The following is a 20,945-nucleotide window of genomic DNA, read 5'->3' as shown; positions in this document are numbered from 1 at the left end:
TAAAACATGCTTATTTCCGGATTCATTACATTTGTATCGCTTATTACAAAAAGTGCTTATGGAAAGGGAATTTCTAAGGATCTAGCTGAACTTGTTGAAAAAGTTCATAAAAGTAGTGATTCAGCGGATGTGTATTTCATCGGAGTGGAAGAAGACTTTTTGTTTGATTTTATAAACTGTCATGTCACCATACCAATATTGCTGTTCAACACTGATTTCACCGAAGAATTCAGGAAAATTCACAATGCAGTTATCGTGTTTCATATTGCGACAGAAGAAGAACAAAAATATCCCAAACTGCTGCTAGAACTCATCACAAGCCTTCATGTTAGAAAGTTTATTAGTGTTTCAACACAAAATTTTGATAATTTAATGGAATACTTTTCATGGTTTTTTGAAAATAAATTCACAAGAATATTTGGAATAATTTCCAACACTTCATCGTATGCATTTCTTCCATTTGCAGAAAATACAATTCAAGATCTTGCAAAAATTGGACCACTTCCTGATGCAATGAAAGATCTTAATGGCTATGAATTACGAACAACTGTTCTAGAAGATGTCCCAAGAACATTCTGGTATCCAAATGAAAAAGGACACTATCGTATTGGTGGGAAAATTGGTAAAACATTTTTACAATTTCTTAAACGACACAATGCAACTTTTATGGAAATATTTAAAAAGAATTTCAGTTTTGCAGTTCTTCAAAGTACTGTTGATTTAACTTTGAACCACAGGATTGATATAAACATGAATCTATTTAGTCCTGTGAAAAATCTTGATTTAAGTTATCCAGTGTCAATTACAAGACATGTTTTAATGGTGCCTGTAAATGGATTTATTTCTCCACACGAATACTTTCAGAGACCATTTTCAGTAGCAGTTTGGTTTTGTATTGGATTATCAATTTTCTTCATCGGAGTTTTTAAGATAATTCTTGACAAAATAAAAACTTCAAAAATCGACATTTGGTCAAGTTTCAGTGATACTTATTTAGCTTTGTTGTACTCGCCGACACAAAAACCAATTACTTCAAATTATCGTTTTTACTTCATCGTGTTGTTATTTGCTTTCATTATTTGCAATCTATTTGTATCATATTTTAAATCATTTCTAACAGTTTTCATCAAAATAAAACAATTTGACACCATTCAAGACCTGATTGACAACAATGTTCCAATAATGGTTTCAGAAAATCAGTGGCATATAATAAAGGACTTGACATACCCAAAAGGATTCTTACAAATTACTCGACCAACTTATTATGCAACATTTATTTCACAATGTATGTCAATGCGTAATACAAGTTTTGCCTATTGTATGGAAGAAGATCGATGCAAAATCAATATCGACTATCAATCTTTGTATAGACCTAGTTTGTTTCGAATAGCTCGAGAAGCTATTAATGAAATTAATTTAGGTTTTTTACTGGCAAATAATTCTATATTTAAAGAAATTTTAAATAATTTCATCATAGAAATTCAACAAACTGGTTTGGCTCAGAAGTGGGATTCAGATGTGATTTTACAAGCTAAAGCAATTGGTTTTGGATCGGAAATTTATACAGAAGTTATTGATGAAGATGCTCATCTTCCGCTGACATTTGATCAATTGAAATTTGCATGGAAATTTTTAATGATTGGATTGATAATTTCAATAATTGTATTTTTGTTAGAAGTTGCTTTTGGTATTGAAAAGTAATTTTTTCTAGATTTCTTTGTTTATGTAAATACAAATTTTTTAAATTTTTAAAATGTTTCCACTAAATAAATAAAAAAAAAAAAACAAATCGTGTTGAATTAATTTTTTTAACCAGAGGAATCTCTTCATTTTCATACAAAAAGTCTTTGAAAGTAAAATTTTAATCGGCCGTAGTGAAGTAGGTCATTCGAAATTATGAGAATCAACAAGAACGAACAATTTGTAAAATCACGTGTATTTTCTTGGAAACAAATCTAAACTTCATATTTTCTTAACTCCTGGCTAAATTTGTAAGGTGAAAGATTGTAGAGAGTTAAAAACTTAAATAAAATTATATTTTTGCACAAAAATGATGCAAAAAATTGCTTAAATTAGTTTATTTTTCGGAATTTAAGTGATTTTAAATTTTTAGAATTTTTTACGAATTCAAACAGAGATTTAAAATTGTATGGACTAAAGTTAAAAGACTGTTAACGAAGCTATAACTTCTATAAGCTTTTTTGTTTTTAATAAAGTCTCTATGAAAGTATTTAAGAAGCTATAACTTGTGGAATTTGACATTGTTTGAGCAATTCTCTGTAAAACAAATTCAGCATTTTTAATGCGTACTTTTAAATATATTTGAATAAATAAAAAGAATAAAAATATTTTAAAAAATCGTTTCACATTGTGAAGACCCATTTTCCTAGAAAATCATCATGAAGCTCTTTTTAATTTGACAATTATACCAAAACCCGAAAAAAAAAGGTTCTCAAATATCAAAAGAAGAATATTGAATTTTACGACACAATTTTCTTATACCGCACACAAAAGTACTCAAATAGGTAGGATATCCTTGTATAGAGCTTTGGGTTGTTACCACTCTTCAAGAAAATGAAATGAAATACGTATTTAATGCAAAATTAGACGTCTTCAAATAATTCGTAAATTTAGCTTCAAGATTTATATTCATAGAGCCGAGGTAAGATACTTTGAGTGAAATGAATTTAATAGAACACGATACTTTAACCCAAAAGGTACAAACAAACACACACAAACTCATATAAGAAAAGTTTAATATGACGGTGTCAATTGTTTATACAGAAAATATACCTACAAAAGTGGAAGGTACGAGATGGAAGAGATCTGCAACAAATGTGAATAAATGGTATGTCTGGGAAATATAACATTCTGTTGTATATATGCGGAATCTCGAAGAGAGGGAATTGTTCTTCGGTAGGTTGTTGGCAAGTGGTCTCTTGAGACGATACGCAAACTTTGCCTATGCTGTTTCTTCATGATGATGGCGTTTTCTTGCTCCAGTTGGCAGCAGGAATGTTTTGATGATGATGAGAGTGATGATGGGGAGAGATGTGGTGCAGGAGGGTTTTTTGGTTTTGGGTTTGTTGGTAAATCTCAGCACAAGCAGAGTAAGAGGAAGTAAAGATATTAGAATCCATTATCCTCGTTTGCCTACTGTTTTACACAATAAAACTGTATGTAGGCGGGTGGAGCTGGAGGTTTGAGGTGGCCCTACTCTGACTCTGACTCGACGACAACGTAGGTGTGTAACACTTAACAACAGAGAAGAGTACGATGGCCTTCGTCAAGAATGAGATTTCCTGGCAAAAATATATAATACAAAACTCATTCACCAGTGGCAATGTAAAGGAAGAACGACGAAGAAAAAGAAAAACACACAATGAATCTCTCTCTCTTGAAGCTTGAAGAACAAAACACATTTCAAAATGTGTGTATAGAGAATAAAATTATACAAAACAAAAGCTTATATTCAAAATGATTAATCAACTTGGATGTGGAATCACAATTCTTGCAATAAGGATTTGAAGAACGAAAAAAAGAACAGATGAAGTTTTTTTTACCGCAATAAATGTGATTTCATAATGAAAATGAAATATTGTCAGAAAAATTCTTATTTTATTTTTAGAGCCTTACCGAAAATTTAAATCTTTTATTTTTTTTCCATATTTATCTAGATTTCTTAGAAAAAAAATATAATCCCTTCGAAAATTAATATGAAGATGGAATTATTATGTCAAAGCTGACTTTGCTGTCAGTCAATTGAAAATTCTAAAAATAAGTAAAAAGCTGTTGATAGACTTTTGACATTTCTCTACAAAGATATTAAATTCCTATGAATAGAATAATTGAAGGAAGCAAATCGCTTTTCAGATTGAAAATTGTTTTATTTTTAAGTCAATTCAGGAATTTCCAAAGTTAATCTAACAGCCGAAAATAATTTCCGAGAAATATATGTAGGTACAATTCTGTTTTTACAACGGAAACCGTGTAGGTAGAAAAGCTTTTTCAAATTAAATAAGAGAATCTGTGAGCAAAATCAGCTCAAAAACATGTTGCTTTGGCATCATAATGACAATTTTTGATTTGAGATACTTGAATACAAAATGATTATGAAAAAAATACTTATAGATTTAAAATAAAATTAACATTTTGTTATACATTGTCGAACCCAAGCTATGAAAATCATTATTAAAAAATGTTTTTTCGGTATTATCGGGTCAAAAACATCACAACTAAGAAATATGAATAGCAAAAAGTTATTTTCCAAAATATTAAATAGCAAAATTAATGTGTTATTCTCATTCTACATGTAAGTAACATCACTGCCTATGACCACCAAAAAAAAATCGGAGAACTGAGAAAATAAATTTTTATGAAACTATAATGTATAGGTACTACTTCTTCTAAGCCAAAAAAACAAAACACTTTCTGCATTAACATTTTTTATATCTTTTTTTCAAAATTATGACCATATATAAAAAAAAAATATTTTTGCAAAAAAAAAAAAAAATGTGAATTTCAGTCCCTTTTTCGAAACAAAAAAATTAAAGGTATGAGATTTGATTAACTTTTTGTAATAATCCAGTAACTAGGCATTATTATCTTTCAATTAAGCCATCGAAACCTAAAAAATTGTTTAATATAATATTTTTAACAAATTTTTAAAAAAATGTTACATGAGAGTAACGCTGGGTCCGAAAGGGTTAAAACAGAAAATGAAAACCGTTACCCAGGCGGTCAAAAATTACCTAAAACACTTTCATTTTCACACATTCTTTGAAATTTAACTTTGAATCGGGTGGTAATGGAAATTGTAGGTCATTCGAAATTATGAGAATCAACAAGAACGAACAATATGTGAAATGACGTGTATTTACTTGGAAACAAATCTAAACTTCAATAATTTCTTATTTCTTGCATAAAATAGTGAGGTGAATTATTAAATAGGGTTTAAAAAGTTTAAAAAAATTATATTTTTGTAAAACAATTATGTTGAACGACTTCGATGTTAGTTAATTAAAAATTTGAGGAAACTTAAAAATTAAAATAGAGATTTTAAATTCTATAAATTAATGAAAACACTATCAAAAACTTGTTTTACTTCTACACGACCTTATGAATTTCAAAACAAAGTGACATAAGTCGAAATATTTAAATACATATTGGCCTAAATGAATTTTAAATTTGCCCTTACGTTACATTACTCATATGGCTTTATAATGTCACGATGGCACTTTATTTAGGTATATTAAATCTTCAAATTCATTACATTAATTAATTGAAATCTTAATTGAAATTCCAATTAAACCTTGAGCTTTCCCAATCAGAATATTAAAATATTTGCTACAAACACAACATTTTAAGGGTAAAATCTAATAAAATATGGAATTGAGTTTCTCACATAAGCTTAAGTGAAAATCCTGTAGGTATCTAGTAGAAGAAAATCTACTTTAAGCAACTTACCATTTTATAGGTAAGGTACACCTTCAAGGCTCTTCTTCAGAATCTACCATTTTCAATATTCTCTATAAATACTCTTGTGTGTTTGTATTGTTACGTTTTATGTCAACAAAAACATTTTCATTTTCTCGAAAATTCATTGAATCCATAATACAGTTGAATGAGAACCTTCTACATCAAGGACATCAATTTAAGCATTTGTTGTTCTAAAATATATGTACACAGAAGCTTGCAAAAAGGACTTTACTTCACTTCATTTTGATATGTTGTGGTCTAAGTCTATATTGTCCTCACCCCCATACTCTTTAGCTGGGTAAATACGATATCATAAATATACCTCTTAAGGAATCACAAATAAGTACTTTGGAACTCTCAATGTCTTATTGTTCAAACATGGAGAAATACAAACACAATATTTAGGTACCTTTGCAATGTTTGTATTATTTTCCAGGAAGAAACAATAAAAAAACATGGCCGATTTTTTCAATTCGATTTTTTCTTATCACCTTCCCCTGCAGCTTATTTCATCTTCGATTCGAAATTTTCCAGTAATACAACCCACTTCGCAAAATTCTTGAGATCCAACTTGTGTGAGTTCTCTCTCCCAAACTCTAAAAGAAAAGCCTCTAAGTTCAATTGTGCGATTGTTTCTTGTAGGTATATTTCGCAAAGCATATAGGTAAAAATTAATTTCCCGATTGTAATTTGTGATTGCGTTGAATGGTTGAGCACACCATTCAATTCAACCCATCTTTCTGGAGGAAGACTCTCTGATGTAACACTCCTTAAAACTAGATACGAATTGAAAAGCCGCCTTAACAACAACAACAACAAAAATATCGAAGAGACAGACGGACAATTCGATTCGATAGGAAAAGGTGCCTACTATAAGCAGAAGCGTGCGATTATGTATATACGATGATGATGACGACAGACAAGGAGGAAGTTTATTCAATACAATACACCGGAAAACAAATCAGTAGGAGGAAATCCTTTTCTGCGAATTGGAATGAGTAGAAAATCGGGAATCTATTCGTATTCGTATACCTAGATCGTTGGCACCCTCCCCCCTCAAGGTAAAGGTATCAAATTCGCATCATCAGAAATGTGTGTCGACGATATGGTGTTTGTGTATACGCCTCAATTTGGTGCCTCTGCTTGCTTCGTCTTCTTTATACTTTGGTGTATTGATTTTTCTGTTTTGTATAGCTTCAAGTGATTAGGAAAGTTTGCAAACTTGTATCGAATAGAAATCGGGGCTTTATAACATAAATTTTGAATGAATTTCCTCCTGGGAGCTTAGGCTTTTTCAGCACACACCGGCACAGTGTGGTTTGGGGTGTATATTCCATGAACGGATTTATATTTGTAAATATTCAAGACTTGACGAATTTTTCAGGCAACTCTATTACCAATTGAAATTTTGAAAAATTGATAGAAACAAAATAGTACTAAATACTACTTTTTGAAAATTATGACAGATAGTATTAGAAAATGGAAACCGTTACGGAAGTGGTCCAACAACTTTTAACATTTTTATTTTCACACAAAGTCTTTGAATACTAACTTTAAATCGAAGGTAATTAAAGTTCTAGGTCATTCCAAATTATGAGAATCACAAAGAACGAACAATTTTTGCTTTAGAAACAAATTTTAATTTCATATTTTTTTAAATTGTCAATATAAACTAGAAGAAGATGAAATAGAATTAGGAATAGAAGTAGAACTTAGAAGGTAGATGGCAGAAGGTAGATGGTAGATGGTAGATGGTAGATGGTAGATGGTAGAAGTAGAAGTAGAAGTAAAAGTAGAAGTAGAAGTAGAAGTAGAAGTAGAAGTAGAAGTAGAAGTAGAAGTAGAAGTAGAAGTAGAAGTAGAAGTAGAAGTAGAAGTAGAAGTAGAAGTAGAAGTAGAAGTAGAAGTAGAAGTAGAAGTAGAAGTAGAAGAAGAAGTAGAAGTAGAAGTAGAAGTAGAAGTAGAAGTAGAAGTAGAAGTAGAAGTAGAAGTAGAAGTAGAAGTAGAAGTAGAAGTAGAAGTAGAAGTAGAAGTAGAAGTAGAAGTAGAAGTAGAAGTAGAAGTAGAAGTAGAAGTAGAAGTAGAAGTAGAAGTAGAAGTAGAAGTAGAAGTAGAAGTAGAAGTAGAAGTAGAAGTAGAAGTAGAAGTAGAAGTAGAAGTAGAAGTAGAAGTAGAAGTAGAAGTAGAAGTAGAAGTAGAAGTAGAAGTAGAAGTAGAAGTAGAAGTAGAAGTAGAAGTAGAAGTAGAAGTAGAAGTAGAAGTAGAAGTAGAAGTAGAAGTAGAAGTAGAAGTAGAAGTAGAAGTAGAAGTAGAAGTAGAAGTAGAAGTAGAAGTAGAAGTAGAAGTAGAAGTAGAAGTAGAAGTAGAAGTAACAGGTACATTTTTCAAAATGCTTTCTTGGCACAAGGCGCTAATTTACCTTCAATGTGCTCCTGTCAAATACCACTCCTATAGCCTATTCAAAATAATCGCTGTACCTACTTGTAAACGCATTCAAATGAAAGACATTTATTTAATTTGCCATTATACCTACGAATTTTTTGTTGTTGTTGTATTTCTTCTTGTTGCCTAGTTGATGTTGGTTGCCTAAGAAGTTAAAGCAATAAGCAGCATTGCGTTGTTCCTTTTTATGGTGAAATCATATCTATACGCTGCTGCCGACACCCAACGGTTAAAATGTCTTTCAAGATTGAATTTTTTTTTTTCTCTTAGCCAACAAAAAATATATAAACGTACCTTATAGAAAATATTTAGCGGATGGCACATATGATAAGCTCATGTTACCATAAATGTATCTATGAGATAAAAAAAAAAAGAGTTGTGCCTCCACCAACATAATGGTAATGGTAGGTTACACCAGGTGTGTGGGGTCAATTCGTATTTTTCAATTGAAAATTTTATAAGAAATGTCTAATGGATTTTTGTCTGTGCGACAACGATCATAAAGTTTGTCAAGGAAAATGCTTAAGATGAGGACTTTATTTGTCATCAGGAAAAGGTAAGCCTTTTTGGAATGATTTATTGTGGAAGGTTTTAGAATTTATATGTGACAAAGACTTTGATGGGTATTTTAAGATCTCTGATAGCAAACAGAAGTTGGACAGAAAACAAGTATTATATTTTAAGATTTCAAAACTTCCTAATAAACCTTTTCCAAAAAATGAACTAAAACTAATTCCTCCAATTACTTCCCCGTCTTAAAAAAAAATAATTAAGGACAATAATTTATTTTGAAAGGAATTCATTGATTGGCAAGCAAGCTGACCAAAACCTTCTTAAACCAGTTAAAGGCCACTTCAAAGCCTTTATGCTTACACAGGAACAATTTTCAAAAACAAGTCATAACAAAAGACAAAATTTATCACTTAATTTCTGTCAATTGCCTGCCTGCCGGCCGGTGCGATGCAAGCTTGCCATAAGACATGGCCATCCGCCGCATCCAGGCACGTTAACTACTAATCACAACAATGTTGCCAATCAGAATGTGTCCATCTTGTTACCGTCCATCCTTTTATGGTCATAACGTGATCACACACAAACAGAACTAGATCCAAACCGAATACACTATACTGGCGAAGATGCGCGATGTGACTAACTGCAGTTAATAGCTTAATTGATACAAATTTGCGCAATGCAACTTAACAGGAGTAGCAACCATTAACTTTTATACAAGAAACTCCTGGACAAAGCGCCTTCGGTGGACCGCTCCGATCTCTTTCTAAAACGGAAACGAAAATAACGACGATGGCGATGGTTGGTGGGGCAAACAAAAAAGTGATGTATGATCTGTCAAAGTCATGACGATTATCGATCGGTTGAGTTGTTCTGTTGTCTGTTTGTCCGTTGTCGTTGTCATTGTCGCAATTGCATTTGCCACTGGACTTTGATGCGGTCTTGAAGTAGTAAAGACTCAAACAAAAAATACATATATAAAAAGGTATTTCCACCTTTTGTTCTCGCATTAGTGCGGTGGTTAAGACTACAAAAGAAGTGAACTAACTTGATACAGCAGAGAGAACTTGATCCCCCTCTGCGAGGTGGGTCATTAATCTGGCAACAGGCAACAGGCTTTAATGACGCCCAAACAACTGTTTTCTTTTTATAGGTTTTTGGGCCATTCGATGTTGGTTGTTTTTCTTTTTTTCTCTAAAATTAGTTTTTTTTTTTGTGATATTCGTCTTGGCTGTGGTCAATCACCAGGGTTAAAGGGGGAATAGTAAGCGAAATAGATTTTCCAGTTCACCAAAAAAAAAATCTACGTGGATGTGTGCTTCCACTAGCTGAATATGGGAATTCAATCGTAGCACAGCTGGAGGCTTAGCTATATGCCATTTGGATTCGTTAGCCTGAGGGGTTTTTATTACCTGTCAAAAGCGCGACGGCTAAGATTTGTTTTTCATATAATACAGAAAAAAAACCTGGTTCTAGACGTTCGTTGGTTGTGAGAGAAGAAATGTGTTGGCTTTTTTTTGTATTCATTTTAATTTCAAAGATTCTAAATGGAGAAAATGGTGCCAGCTACAAGTCAGGTGCAATAAAACATAATTAATAAAAGCTATATAGCAGTAGTATAATCCAACCCAACTAAACACAAATATTTTATATGGCCGGATTATGATGCGCTGTTATAAATGTTAGTTAACGAAGGCAAATTGATTTGCTCGCTCCACACACAGTTTTAAGGAAACGAGCGTTATAATGCATGAAATGTGTATTAACCTCTGACGTGGATGGCTCGTAATTAAAAATCAAAAAAAAAAAAATTATTTTGATATTTTTTTTGGAGAAATATTGAGGAAAACTTTGGGAAAAGATTCAATGATAACTGATATTGGTTATTAATTAGATTTTTTTTTCTCCTGAATGAACTTTTGGAATTAAAATCGTTAAAGTTTATGTTGTGGGAAATTTTAGAGGAATTTCGATTAAAAAAACAATTGTAAAATAGAAAATGCAACTTCCGAAATTTTATATGGTCTCAAGAATTTGAATATCCCAAAATGAATTTCGTCTGAAAGGAAATAACACTGATAAATTGAGCAACAACGTTAAGCAATCCTAACCAAAACTGTTCAACCTGAACCGTAAAAATCATAAAACTTATTAATTTTTGACGGAACTGTCAAAACTTGTTAATTTAGCACCTCATATATGAAGTTTAGAAAAAAATTAAATACTTTTTAAATTCTCGATAAAACACACTGTGAATTATAAAACTTCAAAAAGTAATTTCTTATGTAGAGTTGTTCAGCTTTCTTCTAATTCACTCAATATTCTTTGCCTTTGGAGGCATTTAAATCGATAGGCGTTTTATTTGAAACGGTCTTCAATTTGGCAACATACATACATAGGTTAAATAGCTGTTAGACCTGTAAAGTCTTAAACGAAAGTCGGGTGCTTGGTAGCAAAATTGTTTCAATCAAGTTTTGGAAGAAAACAATTAAAAACTTCAAAAGTCGCAAATATTTTAAGTAAATTGAGTTATTTGCAAAAGTGAGTGTCGTAGGGTCCTAAATTAAATATCATCTTTCACAAAAATAGCTACACAGTAAAATTCATTTAACAAAAATAAGCAATTAATTTAAAAACAAAGAAATTTGTTCGAATTAAACGTGTGCCTTAGAGTCCTCATTTAAGACATTTTTTTAGGACTTCTAAAAAAAAAGAATCTTTCACAAAAATAAGCAATAAAAGATATTACTTCAGGAAAAAAACTCAATCCTATTGTGATCACTTTTCTGCATTTATAGGCTCAAAAGCGCCGAATAAAAATATAAGCAAATGATTAAAAACTTAAAACGTGTTCTGTTTTAAGTTTGTATTGAATTTAGGGCCAATTTATTGAGCCTCCATTAAATTTTGAAATTTATCGCTTTAGTTAACGGCCTCTTTAAACTATTGTCGCCTTTAAGTATACATTATTAAAAATTCATTTAATTCACTCTTCTTTAGTTAAAGTCCTTACTTTTAATGGAAACTTTAAATTTAAAACTCTGTTAAAAATATCCTAGGGATTTTTTATTTTGTTTGAAAAATAATCTGTCAAAAGCTACAATTTTGTCAAATCAAATAGATTTGAATTGGAAGAAAAACCAAAAAACTATGACCCGTAAGTATTTTGCAGCTGAAAACGCCAGAAAATGCAAGAGATTAACGATATACCAGTGGTAACCAAAGAATGCTACAACCTACAATTGAAACCATGAGAAGAAGAAGGAGTTAAGTGAAATTTTTAATTTTTTCCATCGGTGTCAAATAACAACTTAAATTTAAGTGTTATCGGCATTCATCTCGTGTCATTGGTTTAGAAGTAAGCTTTATATCTCTTCTTCTCATGGCTTCAATTGCAATGTTATGTATGTTATGTATGTATTATGCAGCATCTCAAAAATGATTAGTTTTGAAGTGGAGAATATAATCTAGTAGATCTAGTATTATCTGTGCGAAGTAGACAAGAAATGCATTAATTTCTTTGAATTTTGTTCTTTTTTATGGTACAAATGCATGTGTGTATACCTACAAAAAATTCTAATCTGGACTTTTTTCATAATTGTGATGTTTTTTTAATAATTCTTTAGCTCATTTGACATTTTTCAAATAAAATAATAATTCAAATAAAAAAAATAAATGAAATGACATTTGACACTAATGGAGAGTGAATAAATAGAAATTCTGTTTAAAACCTCCATTAGCTCTAAAAATCCCTCTTAGGTCCAATTTATTCACACTCCATTAAATTTAAAGTCGCCATTAAAAAAGGGAAATTTTAAAATTTGTATGCGATTTGACAGTTTTATAATTTTTAATGGAGCCTTTAAAAATAATGGAGAGTGAATAAATTGGGCCTTAAAAGGTCGAATTTGGTGTTTTAACTAAAACTACTTTTAAATTTAATGCTCAATTAGTTAATGATGCCAAACTTCAAAAAAATCCTTAAAAGAGACTGAATTAAACGAAATTGATTTTTAATTTTAAAATTCCCTTTTTTAATGGCGATTTAAGTTTAATGGAGAGTCAATAAATTGGGCCTTAAGTTCTTGAGGAAATCGAATTGAGAATAATAATACATAGATACTTCCAAACCTCAAAAGTATAGAATTTTTAATTTGGGGAAATTGTTTTAGTTTCGTCTTGGGGTCCTAGAACGAAATAATTCTTTTTCATGAATTAAGCTTCTTGGATTAGAAATAATAAGGTCTTAAAAATTAAACTATATTTTGCAGAATGTTATTGAAAACAAATCTTTCATAGTAGTTTTATAATTTATTTAAATATTGTGATTTTGATATTTTGTCGAAATATGACCCTTAAAGGTTGGTAACTGCTATGACCGTCGAACAAAAAAAGTTGCACCTTTCATCAAGGTCTCTCTGACATAAATATTATAAAATCCATTCTTTTTCCAGTTTCTCTCATGTATTTTATTTTTGTTTCCCACAAATAGGTGTCATTTGCAACAAATAATTACAAGTCAAGCAATATCAGACATGCAAAATTACTGACAGCTTAACACATCATAAATACATCTTTCCTCCAACCACTACAGTATCTAGTTATGAACTTGCAAATAGTCAATAGAAAAGTAAACAATTTCTCAACACCCTCATTCAAATATGACTAAGCCTTGAATTTCATTGTCATATTTTTCTCCAAACTACTACAACTATATGAATAAATAAATTGGAACTCACTCTCCTTCAACCAAATACCTACCAAACGAAAGAAGAAAAAAAAACCCATATCAATGTCACGTCATAAGAATGGAATACGCATAAAGAAGAATTCAATCCGAACTTGTCAGATTTATAAAAATTGAAGATCATAATATTTTTATTATCAAAATAAAGTTTCCTTCCTTCCTGCCACCATCATCAGAATCAGAAGTCAACTCCCACCAACCAACAACAAAAAACAACCCATGAAGACCCAAACTTGATTCGAATTACATCGTCCATTTGAACATATAAGAGGCCAGGAGGGATCACATTATTTTTCCTTTCTTTTTTTTTATTTCAAAAATTATTGTGTTTCCTCTTTTGGTTTTCCTGTGATGCGGTGTTTGAGTTGTCATATCTTGCTCCCAGAGACCATAGTGCTGCTGGTACTGGTACCATAAAACCCATCATATCCATCCGTTCTTTTGGACTCTCTTATGTTTACATTTGCTTTTATGAAAAGTTGACGACATTTCATCACCCTTCTTTCACCTCACCTCCTTGGGGGTTTTTTTTTTTGTGGGAATTCTATTGTAGAGGAATTTTGTTTTCTTTGGCTGTCTGGTAAATGTGTGATTAACTTTTGGTGAATGGCCAAAACCACGCACCCACAATGGGTTCTCGTTGTAATCGGATTAGACGGATTTTTGATATTCCCTCATATTTTTTTAGGGAGTGGACCTCTCTAGACTGTTCTTAAACAAAAATATAGTCTGCCAATCATTTAAGATGACATTGCTTCTTGACACATAGCTGACAGCTGAATGTAAGTGCCAGAATATTGACAAGTAGCAACTCATTGTGGTGCGAGAGATATCCAAGCTGTTACCACTTCTGGGACCGAAAAAAAAACAGTAGCAATAAAAACTTTGACACCCTCTTGATAGAAAATAAAACGAAAAACCAGATAGCCTCAAAACATTATTACATTGTATTACATTTGCCAATGAGCATAATGGTTTTTTTTCTTTGGATTGTTGCGGGTATGATATGATTTGGGGTGTGTTACCATCATAACGCGCGTGTACCACACGCACATAAATCATTTGGCTCTCAAAACGTCAACAGCTTGGTGCGTAGGCCTATAGATAGGCCTACAAATAAAATATAACGTGTGGTTACCACCTCCAGATATAGACGGTAAGGTAGCTCACAAATTGTTTGTTACAAATTTGTTGCCAGGAATTTCTTCACGACATGACGTTTCTCCATAGAGAATGGGTGCCACACACAAAAATTATATAGGAAGAACAGAAAAAAAAAAATTACACGCCCTGCTGGGTTGCGCAAGGCTGTAAATTGTCTCAAATTCAATGCGTTTCTTTTGTTATTTTAAATTGTTATTCTTAATTGGATTATTGTTAAACAAAAATTTATTTATTTTTCGGTTAGGAAAAATAACAAAAAAAAATCCATAAATAGCTTTGGTAAGTTATACGTCTATAAATTCAATCATATCACACTTGATAAACGGGGTCCTAATTTTCAGGTATTTTTGAGACCTCGATATAATTTGATATACACTACATATTTACATGTTTCATTAATTGATATAACCTATAAGTTATAGATAAGTTTTAGGCCAAAATCGTAGAAGTTTTTAATATTAGTACTTTTTTAAGACCCTAAAATGACTATATACTGCAACCAGGGTCTATAAATTTCATTCTAGCTAAGTAATTTTATTGTTCTTTCTTCAAAACATTATTGATATTTTACCATCAGAGTAATTTTGTCAAAAAAATAAAGAAAAATTAGGATTTCGAAAAAAATATTGGCTCATATTAGGGTCTCAGAATTTTTTAATATGATTTCCCTTAAGACCTTTATGGAAAATAATATTGGTGATATTTATTATTGGTTGCCCAATTTTTGCCTACGTGATCAAAAGCTTAAATTTTACACTGCAAGCCCTTAAACATTTTCTTAAGACCCTTAAATTGATATATTCTGATAAGAATTACTCATATTGGGTAGCAATCGCTTTCTCTTAAAATTTGTAGATTATTTGGGTAGTTTTATTTACCTAAGACCTCAAAGTGAAATTGATTAGTTTTTCTCACGCAATAAAATTTTTATACAACAGAATTATAAATAGTCTAAGACTAAGAAATATTGGTATTTTTTGTATTAAAAGATGCTTATTTTATTAGGACCCTGAGTAAAATATTAGTCTTAATTAGGCCCTGAGGATCTTTTAACTTGATAATAGCCCAATTTCTTTTGAGACCTTAATATAAATATCATCTTTTCACATTTAAATTTGACTAATAGTATAATTTTGTATTGTTTGTTTTAAAACCTTGTTGGAAATGAAATTCTGTCATCAACTTTTCTTGAGACCTTAACAGTGAAATATACTTGAAGTTAGCACAGAGATTTTCGACAAGAGAATCGTTTTTCTTGCAAAAATGTTTGGATAAAGTGCAGATATGTGTAAAAAGCATTTCATTGTTTATGGTGTCCTTTTTAAGACCTCCTTGTAATTAACCTAATCTATAAAGTTTTAACCGTTCAGACCTTATAAATTTATATTTAAGATAATTTTAAGACCCATAAATTATTCCAACTAACTAAAAAAAATTTTTATTTTTATTTCCAGATAAACTACCGTCATAATGAAAACATAAGACTTGTTTCTGCAAAGCTTCAAACAAAAATAATTCAAATATCTCAACCCCCCACAGGACTCAATAAAATTTTATTGAATAGTTTTAATGAAAAATGCCATCACTCGTAACTGTATTAGCCAGTCCATTAAATTACACAACATCTACATTGAGGAACCGAACACAATTCCCATCATCAATTAATATTGACGATGGAGGTGGTGGTGGTGGAATTGGAGGAATTGAACAAAATGCCGAAGCAATATTACCAAATTTCCTGCCATCATCTGAATCATTTGATATACCTGCCACGTTTAGTCCACCTGGTGTAGGTAATTTATTAGCATCAGGTTCAAATGCTGTTTATTATGAAGAGACTGCGTCATCATTATTATCTTCTTCTTCATCATCTGCCTCCTCATCATCATCATCATCATCAACATTTGAATTCTTCGAAGATGCTGCTGAATTTTTTAATTCACCTCTGCCATTTGATGCTAGTGAAAACGGTCTATTTAATGGACGTTTTGTACCGCCACCACCAAGGCCGCCATTTTTAATGGATGAACCTGTTATAACTGATGGACTGACTACGTGTGATTTGTGCTCATGGGCAATGCCAACTAAAAGTACATTCATATTTGAAGGAACGATAGGTAAGTCATTGTTTCGAACTGTTAAAGAATTTTTACTTCTTCCATGATGAATTTCGGTCATAATTTGATTTGTTTTTGTTTGTTTGTTTTTTCTTTGCAGAGAAAGCATCCGAATTAGGATGGCCACTTACGCTTATCATAGTCTCAATATTATCAGCAATACTAGGTGCAATAATTATGATTACAGTCGTTAGATGCAAGAGGTAAGTAAATTTTGTTAAAAAATACCGATTTTCCGAAGGTTTTGAGTTGCTGAATTCGAATATGAAGTCAAAAATGTTCAATTAAATAATGTTTTTGTGATATTCATATGAAAAATATAAAATAAAAAAACCGTTTTTTGTCAACTTTGTTTAAAAATATCTCGAAAACTTGACCTGATAGAAAAGTTTCGTCTTCAGATTTGCTTTCAGGACTACAAACTTATTCAAAAAAGCTTAGTTTCATTTCAGTATCATTAAATCACGTTACTGGTTCATACAAATATTTAACTAAAAAACCATCTAATAATACAATTTCATTCAATTTTAAATGACAAACACACATTTTTCTTCTTTTTTCTTTGTATTTGCAGAAAAAAATCATCGAACAATCGAAATGGTAAGTGCACGAAACCCCAACAACATCCTCCACTTCCATCAATTTATCGGCTTCCCATCTACTATAATCATAATCCGAATCATAATATCACCACCTCTGCTTCTACTACTACTTGTATCTCTACTACCAATCATATTACCACACGACCTCTACCACCACCACCACCTCCAATAAGGAAAACATGAATAAAAATCATTCCTCTTGTTGCAAAAAAGCCACAACGCACAATAAAATAAAAAAATATATACAAAATTTTAGCTCAAAAAAATAGTACTAAAAATACCAAAATCCAAACCCAACATTATTTTATATAGAAACTCATGTTCAATGGTGGTCGAGAAACAAGCGGCCAAATAACAACAACCATCTACGGCGAAGCAACATTTACACCGCACATCCTGCGGATAGTATTAGAGGATTGAATGGTCAGCAGCAGCCTCCGCAGATTCAGCAGCAGCTTAATCAACAAGCAACGTTACAGCCCCAGGAGTCGCAACTGTATCAACAGCAGCACAATCGTCATAATCATAATCACTTCCCCCATCCCCCGCATCATCATCACCACCACCAGCACCAAGAGCAGCCACAACATCAGCAGCAACAGCATCCGAATCACCTGCAACAACTGCAACACCACAGCAGCAGCAGCCTCTCCAACATGGCCCCCATTACCACAGATACGTGCAATTGGCCAAACGTTTCAACCCTCGTTGTGCCCAGCTGAAACCGTGTTTCCGCCTTACAACGAAAACCTCGAATCCTCTAGGGGCTGAAGCTGAAGCGACATGCAGTCAACCGAACTAACAGCAAAGTATCTTTCCTCCATGTCATGTATTCATCCATCCATCGCCATTTGTACGATATTGTATCTCCATCAACCAGCTCCGACCCCAGCCCCAACTTCGAATGAACGCACAGTTATTTCAACTTTTTGCACTTGGCTTGTCCTTGCCACCCCGGAAGCTACTATGCGGTTCGACTGACCTAAATAAAGAAACGGGATGTGGTTGTTGGCAAATGAGCAGAGAAGGCGAAAGTAAAGGCATCCATCCGCTTCGAAAAGAGAGGACTTGTGTGCATCATGTTTTTCGAAAATAGAAAAAAACTCGAACAAAAAAAGAATATGACACCTCAATTAGAGTGGCCATTGAGGATGAATGCCTGTGGTGTCAGAGTGTATAACATGCTGGGGTTGGGATAAGTCTCGTCGGACGGATACTTTGTTGCTGTTGTTGCAGGCCAACAATAAATCCAATATACTTGGGGGGCTGCATCAGTTCGTTACCGCCGCTATTGTAAGTTTATTTTCAAAGCAATCTATCATTGTAGAATAGGATACTCGTTTATTGTGCGTATTTCTCTTCATCTTTCTGATTAATCAAGAACTTTTATTATGGAATTTTTTTCTTTCTAAACAAAAAAAATCACAAACAAAAAAACTGTTCATATCATAAAAAAACATAATTTTAAAAATTAAATAAAAAAATAAATATTAACAAATTGTAGATAAAAAAACATTAAAAGCCAGGCTTGAACAAAAAGAAATATTCAAAAGATTATTTATAAAAAAAAACTCAAAATTAATTTTTGTAAATAAAAAAAAAAAAAAATTGTAAATCTTTTTTGTAAATAAATTTTAAATTTAAAAAATAATATAAAATTAAAGAAAAAATAAATGCTTTTATTGTAAGAAAACTACAAATAAAAAAAAAAATAATTAATTAAAATAACTATTGTTAAACTCAGAATTGCATTCCTCTTTAGTTGTGTAAGTTTTAAAGTTCTATATAAAAAAAATAAATAAAAAAAAAAACAAATGCCAAAGATTATTTATTTAAGTTTAATAATAATTGATAGTCTAATAACAATAAAGAAAATATAGTTAAACTACAAAACTTGCAATGTAAAACTCTGTAAAATAAAGGAGAAAAATTAGAATTTTAATAAGTTAATAATTATAATTAAGAAAGTAAAAAATCAGATAAAATCTATGAAATTTAAAAATAAAAATATAAAAAAAAAAATATGAAAAAAACTACAAAAACAATTTTATCATGGTCTTAAAATAAAAATATTATGAAAAATTAAATGGATTTGGCTTATTATTTGTGATATTCTTCACTAATGTAATTTATTTTATCTAAGAAGAAGAAGAATTTGGAAACCCATCTGTATTACATGAGGGTAAGTATAAAATCATATCAACAATTGGTATACGCAGAACTTCATCTTACTAAGATTTTAGTGATTTCAGGTAAAAAAATTAAAAATTTAACTTGAAAATGTTCGCAATGAAAATTTAGGAACACTTTTCAAAACTATAATCAATTTTCTAAAACATCTAAGGGAATTAAATCTACATCATTATAAAATAAAATGCACGACTTATTCGTCCGTACTTGCTTTTTTTTTGTTGTTGTTTTACTTTTTTGAAAAAAAAAACTATAAATGCAGTTTATTGCAACTGTGATATTTATCACCTATGCAAAGTTTAATGAAAATCGGTATAGTCGTCTTTGAGAAATTTGAAATAACTTGAAAATTTTTGTTAGGGGAGAAGGGGGTACATTTGACACTTAGTTTTTAGGTCCGTTTTTTTTCGAAAACTGTTAATTTTTTTCAATGTTTTGTTTTGTATTTGATTTATTGACTATTCAAAATTATACTAACAGTAAATTTTTTTGTATTACCATACATATTACAACATTTAAAAAAATCATGTTTTCTAAAAAAAGTCATTTTTTCAAAAGTGTTCCCGGACCGGGGCACATTTGACTTTAAAAGGGGTACATTTGACAATGGTGGATTAAACCCCACATTATGTTTTTAAAACTATCAGCGAATTTAGCTTGTCTATTGTTTAATTAAAAAAAAATAAATTTTTGGTTTTAAACAATCTACTAAACAATATAACGAAAAAAAAATCAAAAAATTTATTTTCTAAAAAGAAGAAGAAAAAACAAAAAACCATAAAATATTTCAAAAAATCTCTCCATTTAAATCTTAATCAAAATTTTTAAATAATTTATTTAATATATAATTCCCCAAAATCAACGTAAAACTGTGCCCACATTGCAAAAGTCAAAGGTGCCCCGAAGGAGCCACAGAACTTTTTTTCTTTTTTTTCAATAACTAATACTATTTTTTACAAAGCTGGTTTTAATTTACTTAATTTTAAGCTTAGTGCTATCAAAATATTGATTCAATATTAAAAAAACTGTTTTATTAGGTTCAGAAATCACTTACATACCGGTGGTCAAAAATTAGATCAGAAATACAGAAAACACGAAAACACGTGGTACTTCGCGAAAAGTTAATGAAAGACTGCGAAATTTCACAAAATTTCTTTAAATCAAACTAAGCTTCTTTCTTCATCCAAACTATTGTTAATTAAGGGCACGATCATACCGAAAAACGCAAAGTCAAATGTGCCCCGGTGTCAAATTTACCCTCGCTTGCCCTACACTTTTAAGTGAGATATAAGAAAATTAAAAAATAATAACAGCTTTCAAAATTCTAAATGGTTTTGAACTAAATTTAAAGAATATCCGTCTACGCATTTAGGCAGTAGAAATGTGTACAGAGGCACATATCGACCGACGGACAGAATGACGAAACCCACTTTTTTGGTATTCTCCATCCTCGAATTTTTTTTCACACGAAACCAATACTTACCCTATAGAGCAAGTAAAAAATAATAATTTAAATTCAAGATTTGAAAGTTTGTGGAGCTAAGACGGTTTGGCATTATCTTTTATCAATTCTGAAAACCAATTCCCCACCAGCTTTGGATAATTATAATTTTTCTTATTTTTGGGCATAGGGCGTATACGTAATCTTTTTTTAAGAACAAAAATCAAATAATGAGTTTATCGCTTTCAATTTTG

The 20,945-nt window shown here is 31.1% G+C and overlaps 1 protein-coding gene across 1 annotated transcript in view; it reads left to right on the top strand.

The window, feature by feature from the left end:
* Positions 1 to 18,450, top strand: part of LOC129910313 (putative uncharacterized protein DDB_G0288537) — a 43,198-nt gene extending 24,748 nt beyond the window's left edge. The window contains exons 2-5 of the mRNA XM_055987646.1: positions 15,796 to 16,458; positions 16,559 to 16,661; positions 17,033 to 17,058; positions 17,373 to 18,450. Coding sequence (XP_055843621.1) covers positions 15,918 to 16,458; positions 16,559 to 16,661; positions 17,033 to 17,058; positions 17,373 to 17,782 — 1,080 coding nt within the window. The 5' untranslated portion in view covers positions 15,796 to 15,917 and the 3' untranslated portion in view covers positions 17,783 to 18,450. The remainder of the gene's footprint in view (positions 1 to 15,795; positions 16,459 to 16,558; positions 16,662 to 17,032; positions 17,059 to 17,372) is intronic.
* The last annotated feature ends 2,495 nt before the right edge of the window (positions 18,451 to 20,945 follow it).

Source organism: Episyrphus balteatus, chromosome 2 (genome assembly GCF_945859705.1).
Source record: "Episyrphus balteatus chromosome 2, idEpiBalt1.1, whole genome shotgun sequence".
Taxonomy (NCBI): Eukaryota; Metazoa; Arthropoda; class Insecta; order Diptera; family Syrphidae; genus Episyrphus; species Episyrphus balteatus.
This window is presented reverse-complemented; position numbering and strand designations above follow the sequence as displayed.